The following is an 8,534-nucleotide window of genomic DNA, read 5'->3' as shown; positions in this document are numbered from 1 at the left end:
TGTGTGTGTGTGTGTGTGTGTGTGTGTGTGTGTGTGTGTCAGCTCAAGTGTGGTCAGAGGAAAACTTGCAGGAGTTGTCTCTCTTTCCACCTTGTGGGTTCTGGGAATGGAACTCAGCTGGCTTGGCAGCCAGCACCGTTACCCCCTGGGCCATCACACCAGCCTTATTCTTTATTTATTTTGTTCAATTATTTATTTACTTAGAGGTGGGAGTCTTGCTATGTCTCCCAGGCTGGCACTGAACTCAGGACCCTCCCAGTTCATTCTCCAGAATAACTGGAATTACAAGCATTTACCACCACATCTACTCCCTTTTCAGTTTAATAAAATATGAAATAAAAAGAAAAATAGGAACATAGTGCCATCGTCATAATAACAATATTAGTATATGTGTGTTTTTATAATCATGGAACTTTAACATTTAATTACTTTTTATTTAGTTACTGAGACAGCATCTCACTGTGTACACCAGGCTGGCTTATTTAAATTCATGGAGATCCACCTACCTCTGCCTCCCAAGTGCTGGGATTAAAAGGCAGTGTTGCCATGCAAATTTTCTATGCAAAAATTCTATGGATAGAATTTAAAAATAACATTTCTACAACTTGATTCGGATTTTTATTACTTATTGTGTGCATTCGACAGTGCATTTGGCAATTTGGGGGAGTCAGTTGTCTTTTCCAACCTTGTGGGACCTAGGAACAGAACTCAGGTCATCATGTGTGGGCGTGCACATGCGCACACCCCACAATAAATAAATAAATATTTTTAAAAAACAATAAAAGATTAATTTTGAAATATATGTGTATGCACACTGGAGTGTCTATGTGGTGGTTCGCACCAGTAACCAAGAGTCCAGAAGGCTGATGAGACAGGAGAATTGCTGAGAGTTCAAAGCAAGCTTGGGTTAACACGGTGAATTCCAGACTACATGAAAGTAAGTTCCAGGCAGACCAGGGTTACATGAGACATCGAACACAGCACTTGCGTGCATGCACACTCACACACACACACAGACACACAGAAGGTGGGACGGGGGCTCAAGAACAGCCCAAGCGCTCCACTTGATGCTATAAAATAGAGCTTGTGGTTTACCTAGGATCCTTGCAATGCTGGGAGAGCCGTCGCTCCATCTCAGTGGAATCACATCTCGGGTCATCATGCTCATCACCCCTGACAGCACAGTGGCTACTTACTTACTACTTAGTCCCTGTGATCTCTGACTCCATCCATGTGTTCACATGACAGGACTTCATCCTCCGTAGGACTCAAGAGTACTTCATTCTGAATCGGCATCATGATTTGTTTGGTTTTTCAGATAGTGTCACTATGTAGCTCTGGCTGGACATGAACTCACAGGGATCTGCCTGTCCCCCAGAGCTCTGGGATCAAGGCATGGGCCGCCACACAGGGCATATTTCTTTTTCCATTCGTCAGCTGATGGATGCTTCGGTTGTTTTTATTTCTTAGCCGTGTGAGTGATTTTGCAGTAAGCAGGGGCATGAAGCTGTCTCCTCGGCCCCGACTTCACTCCCTCTGGATACATATCCAGTAAAGGGGTTTCTTTTAGAGGACTCTCTAAGTGATTTCCACAAAGGGCAAACTAATTTTAGACACACACACACACACACACACACACACACACACACACACACACACCTTGTAAGGGTTCCTTTTTCTTCTTCGAATTCTCACCAGCACATTGTTGTCTTCAATATTTTTTACATTAGCCATTCTTCCTGGGGTGAAGTGACATTTCACTGTGGCTTTGAGTGGCATTTTCCTGGTGATCAGCCATCTGAGTGTGCTGTCAAGTGCTTTTTGGCATATGTCTTCTGTCTTTTCTTTTAAGGGTGTCTATTTAGATCTACTGCCTCCTTTTCAAACCAGCTTGTTTATTTTCATTTGGCTTGGTTTTTCCATCAAATGGAATGAGTTTTGAAGTTCTTAGTGTATTCTGGATATATGATCCTGCACGTTGTTTTAAATCCCACGTGTTTTACTTTATAGATTTAAGAACGCTATGTTGAGAGTGTGCGGGTTTACCAGCTGTCACGCTGGTAAAGACCATGCTGTAAAGGGATGGTAACTGAGACAATGTGATATGGACAGAACAAAGATCCACAAACACACGCACATACTAGATTTATGGCACAGTCGTAGAGAGCGGAAATTGATTTTAACAAATGCTGTTGAAAGCTCTTAAAGAAATCAACTCCAGGTGAATTATGTGCCAAAAGTGACTAGGAAATCTATAAAAGAGTAATTTCATGATTCGGGAGGAGAAAAGGATTTTTTTTCTAAATAAAGCACAAAAAAATAATAAATCACAAAATGTTTGATAACTACACTAAAGTTCGAATACTCTGTTCAACTGGAGACAACAGAAAGAAGAGAATGTGAAAGTAAGCCATGAGGATATTTTTAACACTCTCAATAAACAAAACGTTCATCTCCAGCATATATGAAGAATCCCCATCAATCTAACAGAAATGACAGATAGTCTCCTAGAAAAATAGATCAGTAATATCAACAGATACTTTACAAGAGAAATTCAAATGGTAAACAAACAATTACAAAGATGTTTATCCTTACAAGCAATCAAGGAAATGCAAATCATAGTAATAAGGACTAATGGTTTAGGTTCGAGTCCCATGGCAAGAAAACTCAAACAAAAACTGTGTGTATTTTCTGTGCTTGTATACTACACACACACACACACACACACTTTATGTGTTTATTTTGAAATTATATATATATATATATATATATATATATATATATATACACTCACCACAATGGAGAGAGAGAGAGAGAGAGAGAGAGAGAGAGAGAGAGAGAGAGAGAGAGAGATTTTAATTGCCCTCAACCTGTTTTGGAAACAGCAAGAAGGAAAAATTTTCCAGAACTATCCTTGCAAATTCCCCACCATCACCAACAACATCCCAAGTTGCGATCTGAAAGACCAGAGAGAAATTCCTCCCGGTTTTCTGGTCTTTTTCCTGCTGGCTGAACCCTGGCTAGGCAACAGAGCCACACATCCATGTATACACAGACATGGCACAACAGTGGACTAGGGAGTCTATGTGCTGACTCTCAGGGACCTGTCCCCTCACCAGCTGCAGGCCTCTCTTTCTTGCCCCACTTACTAAACCAGATTTGTCCCAAGGTGGCCCACGCACAGCCTGGCCATTGTTTTCTGGTGAGCTTGGCATGCATAGTAGGAGACATTTCCAGCTGTAATGGGGAGACACTGAGTGAATAAAGAAGCTCGAGTCTGTAGACATGAAAACCATGGGAGAGACCTGAGTTCTAGACACACGCAGAAATCAGAATGACCTAGTTAGAGACTTCATCACTGGCAGACTTGGTAATCTGGGCGAAGAAAGCATATAGAGGCCTGTTCTCTATGGAAACTCTTTCCAGATCTGCCACAGAGCTCCATGTAGATATCCACTGACTCTCTAACACACAAAGCCAAAGTCAAAGCCAAAGCCAGTAGAAAGGAAGGGCGCCACCATCCCCGGCATCTCACTCTTCCTCCTGCTCAGTCTGGCACCCAACGCATCAGCAAGTCTGCTTCCGACATTGTAATCTTCCCATACTTCAGCCTGTTAGCCCCATCCTGATCACCATCATCCCCCCAGACTATTTCATCCATGTCCCAAACAAATAATCAGGTTCTAGGTTCTCCCTTCTCTCTGGAGGCTGTTTTATATAGCAACCCCTGCCCCTCAAATACATACGAGTGCACCCAAGTGTGTGTATATACACCGCATATGCAGGTGCCCACTAAGGCCAGAAGAGAGTATTGGATCCCCTGGAACTGGAGCTATAGGCTGCAGTGAACTACCAAATATAGGTGGTGGGATTCGAACCCAGGTTCTCTGCAAGACCAGGGAGTATTCTTAACCCCTGAACAATCACTTCAATCCTTCCCTGTTTTTAGAGTTGAAGTCTTGAGCTGGCCTGGTATTCACTATCTACACAGGTTGACCTAGCACTCACAATGATCCTCCTCTCTCAGCCTCTCAAAAGCTGGAATTATAAGCAAGTATCATCACACCTAGTCCAAAGAAATCTTTTCAAAATACAGATACAATCACATTTCTACCTTGTTTCAAAAACCTTGCTTATCATAGGCTCCTTGTCATCTTTTGATTGATAGCATCTTAACTTACTACAGGGTGAGCCTTTGCATTCTAGGCCCCCTGAGTCTTACAGTTCTGCTTCTATCGTGCCTTGGTCCAGTTCTATGCCATCATTGTATCTCTAAGTACCACTCTCTGTTCCTCTAAAGCTTTTTTCCTCTTCCCATTCTCTGTCTCAATTCCCTCGACACTCCTGTTTATTTCTCAAGTCACCGGTGAGATGTCAGTTTCTCTGGGTATCTTCTCTTGCTCCCCAAAGCTCTTCGTGTGCCTTCAGCACCTACAACATCACTGTACTTTTCACAGGTATTGCCAACACCTGTTGCCCTTCCTCCTCTTGAAATTGCAGAGCTCATTTCTGTAATCTCCATCTTGATATACCTCAGTCCCTGCCCCAGGATGCGATGTACTCAGTACAATTGAATGTGTGGATTCAGGCTGTATACTCGGCCTAGAGAGGCTCTGAAAAACATGCAGATTGAATCTCTATCCTACAAAGTTTATAAATGAACATAAGCTAGAATATCTTTATTACCCACAAAACCACCTGCCAAAGTTAGACAATGTCTAACATTAAATCAGGACCTATAATTCCAGACAGGACAAACACTAGCTCCTGGCTCATAGACGGCTTGCTTTCACACACACACACACACACACCCCAGCCCCCATCTATTGATCCAGCCTGTGCCAGCACCTGCTTCTGGTCCACACACAGAGAAGAGGAAAGCTGTAAATGAACAACAGGAAAGAACTCAGTGTGTCCCAGAAGCTCTAGGCTCAGAGCTTGTGCCCCTGTACCACCATGATTAGGCAGCTAGAGAGACCAAACCCTGAACAACCAGCGCATGGTTCTAACTTGTGGACACCCCTGCAACTCAGCAGCCACTCTTAGGCACGTGGGCTGTGAAAGGCGCACCCCTTCCTCCTTGATCTGATAACAGTGTCAGAGGGTAACTGTCACCACTTGGGAAAATTCAATCATAGGCCCTGCGAATCAAATAACACACACACACACACAGAGAGAGAGAGAGAGAGAGAGAGAGAGAGAGAGAGAGAGAGAGAGAGGTGGGAGAGAGCATCCTTTCAGCAACCCAAAACTTGATGATTATCTTGTGTTGAGAGGTCAGGATTTTTCATAAATTCAAGTCTCATTTCAGACGATACCTTATTGAATATTTCTTTTCTTTTTGTATTCTTTTAGGGTTTTGTTTGTTTGTTTTTATTTGAATTGGTTTGTTTTATTTTGTTTTGTTTTGTTTTGAGACGGGGTCTCACCAGGCTGGCCTTGAACTCAGAAATCTGCCTGCCTCTGCCTCCTCAGTGCTGAGATTAAAGGCATGTGCCATCATAACTGGCTGAATCTTTAAAAACAAAAATTGTTGTTATTTAGTAGTGAGAGGGAGAGGGAGTGAGCAGGAACATGGGTGCCACAGGGCACACACGGGCATCAGACGACAGCTTTTAGCACTCAGGTCTCTCCTCTCTAGGTTCTGGGAGTGCAGCTCAGATCCTGGGGTGTGCCAAGCAAGCCCCTCTACCTTAGCCATCCGAGGGCTCGTAATCTTTCTTTCATGTTCCTTTTTCATTCTGTCAGTCTTTTGCACGTATATAACTTTAAAGACTACAATTATATTCCCTCTGTATATCCATTCTTATATCTTCTATACTGCATTTATGCAAACATATTATCATAAGTGTGCATGTGTGAAATCACACAGACCTTACATTATAGTAATTTATGGATTTTTTTCAAAGCTACTGTTGACTACGTATAGCTTCTGCCTTAGATTCTGGGTTTAGAGTCTAAGGTTCTCAATGTTCCTAATGCTGCGACCCTTTAATACAGTTCGTTATGTTGTGGTAACTGCCACCGCCCCCTCAAACCACGAAATTATTTCATTGACTGTAATGTTGCTACTGTTATAGTTCATAATGTACATATTTGTGTTTTCTGATGGTCTTAGACTTGTGAAAGAGTCATTTGACTCCCTCGAGAGGTCTCCACCAATAGGTTACTTTAGAATCTTACTTCCATAGAATACAGTTCCACCTCCTGGGTACCCAAGTTCCTACTCCCAACACCTGCATCAAGCCAAGAACCTTAGGACCCCAGGCAGCACTCAGCTACAACTGAGAACTCTAGTAGTCAAGTTGGTAACACACCTCAGCCCAAGACGGTCAGCCTATGGATCATACTACCTCCCTGTAGGAGCCTCGCAGCATCAGAGGAAGAGCTAAGTCTAGGGACAATGTCGGACAATCCTTAAATTGCTCCTGGCTCTCAATTTTCCTTTCTTTTTCCATCAAGGACAGCTTTTACATCACACCGAAGTGGGGGTGCAGGGTGGGGATGAGGGATGGGAAAATGACAAGGACTGTCTCCTCCCCAGCACCCTACAGGCTCTCAGTCCAACTGGGTGACAAGCAGGTAGATGAACCATCCTAACTAGCCCAGGAAGGACTTGTTTGATGTAGTCTGCTGTTTTCAGGCTCTGCCACAATCCTATCCCTAGGAAAGGACTTTCCGTCACTCTGGACGGTGCCCACAGGCTCTCAACACCCCAGACTTAATGTGCTTCCACAGCACACACTGGCACGACGCTTCACAATTCCACAGAGCCACAAACAGCTGCTTACACTGTCTCCTTCCTTCTTAACCCGAGTGGATCAGAGTTTCCATTTTTCGGATAAGGAAACTTAAACGGGTAAAAACAAGACAAAAATCACTGGTTCCCTGGACCGATCTAAATCAAGATTACCAGGTGGTTCGTTTGACTTTTAGTTACTACAAGGAGGCTTTTTTTTCCCCTTCACAGAATGTACACGTTTTCCTCATCCCTTCCCTCCAAATCCTTAAATGTCTTCCACCTTCATCCTTCTCTTTCTTCTTTACAACCCAGATTGCCTCAAGGTCTGAACACCGCCCAGAATCCCCGTGGACTGTTGCTTCACGAATACATCTCTTCTCCCTCCTCACCGCCTTGCATCCCCCTAACCCCATCCTTACTCGGGCTCTTTGTGACCGACTGGCTTCCCTGGTCCCTCGCCCCCACCCCTTCTCCCTCACGCAGGGTCCCCTTCCCGCACGCAACCTGTCCCAGAAGTTCCGGACTCGTTCCTCCAACTATCCCGGGTGCAAGCCGCTCCCGCCCAACAGTTGAGGCCTGAGTCTTTTCTTTCCGTCAGTGGCCGGTCCCATCACCTCCGCGTCGCCATCCCGACTCCCGCGCGCTTACCGGACCAGAGCACGAGCTTGCCGTGCGCTTCCTCCTGCGAGTCCGAGTCCCCAGCCAGCAGCGTGGTGGTGGCTCCGTAGGGCAGCGCCGAGCCCAGGCACACGTTGTAGCGCAAAGGCTCGCAGTGGGCGGCCCGGCCGCAGTGGCTCAGCAGCGGCGGCGGAGGGCTGGTCACCGGCGCGTTCCTCCTCGCGCTCCCGCTGGCGCTGCGAGGCCCAGGCCCGGTCACGTTCCCGCTCAAGGCCGCCCCCCGGCCCGGGCCCCCCAGCAGGACCAGCAGCAGCAACTGCAGCAGCCTCCGGGGCGCCAGCTCGGGCCCACGCACGGGGCGGCCAGCGGCCATGGCCAAACCGCCAACTCAGCAAAAGCTGAGGCGCCCCGGAGCTCCCCGGAGTCCCCTGGCCACACACACGACCCCGGGGACCGCGGAGGCTACTTAGGCGACCGGTGCGCCCCGAAAGTCTGAGGCCAGCTTTCGCCAGGCGCCGCGCGCGTCCGAGCCCCTCGGCTCCCAACTTTGCAAACTTTGGAACCCGGGCCCCATGTTGAGCAGCGCAGGCCCCGGCCAGGATGCACAGACCCCGGACTCCCTCGCCTGGCGATCGGAGCTGTCTTCAACCCTGGGAACCCTCTGGGGCCCCGATCTTCAGCCCCATTCCCTCTCCCACCATTAAAACCAACTCCCAGCCCCTCGATGGAGGCCAGGCGCCGGCCGGGGGGTGCGGGAGTGGGTCCCCGGCTCCGCCCCCACGCCAGCCCGCGGCCCAGCAGCCACCTCCGCGCGAGCGCGCCGCAGCCCCCTGAGCTCTCCCGGCCGACTACCGGGCTCCTTTGTTGCTCTAGCTGGCCCTGCTCTCTGGAATGCACGGGCCTCGCGGAGCCAAGCCCAGCCCCCCCATCCGCGGAGGCTGGGGGAGGGCCCGAGCGAGAAAGAGCAAGGGGAGAGAGAAGCTGGAGAGGAGGAGCCCCAGCTTTGGCGGCCTAAACGCCCGAAGGGGCTGGGGTGGGGGTATTCGGGAACCTTCACCCTACCGAAGACCCTCGCCATGCGGGGGCCGGGGGGGGGGGAGATGCGTGCAAGTTTTGTCCCAGAGTTGCCACGAGGCACTTGACCGAACCTTTAGTTGGTCCTAAGGTTGTTTGA

At 47.7% G+C, this 8,534-nt stretch overlaps 1 protein-coding gene across 1 annotated transcript in view; it reads right to left on the bottom strand.

Moving 5' to 3' along the window:
• Positions 1 to 8,253, bottom strand: part of Smo (smoothened, frizzled class receptor) — a 23,159-nt gene extending 14,906 nt beyond the window's left edge. Inside the window, exon 1 of the mRNA XM_021190710.2 lies at positions 7,391 to 8,253. Coding sequence (XP_021046369.1) covers positions 7,391 to 7,733 — 343 coding nt within the window. The 5' untranslated portion in view covers positions 7,734 to 8,253. The remainder of the gene's footprint in view (positions 1 to 7,390) is intronic.
• Between the last annotated feature and the right edge of the window lie 281 nt (positions 8,254 to 8,534).

The sequence above is a fragment of the Mus pahari genome, chromosome 2 (genome assembly GCF_900095145.1).
Source record: "Mus pahari chromosome 2, PAHARI_EIJ_v1.1, whole genome shotgun sequence".
Lineage (NCBI taxonomy): Eukaryota > Metazoa > Chordata > Mammalia > Rodentia > Muridae > Mus > Mus pahari.
This window is presented reverse-complemented; position numbering and strand designations above follow the sequence as displayed.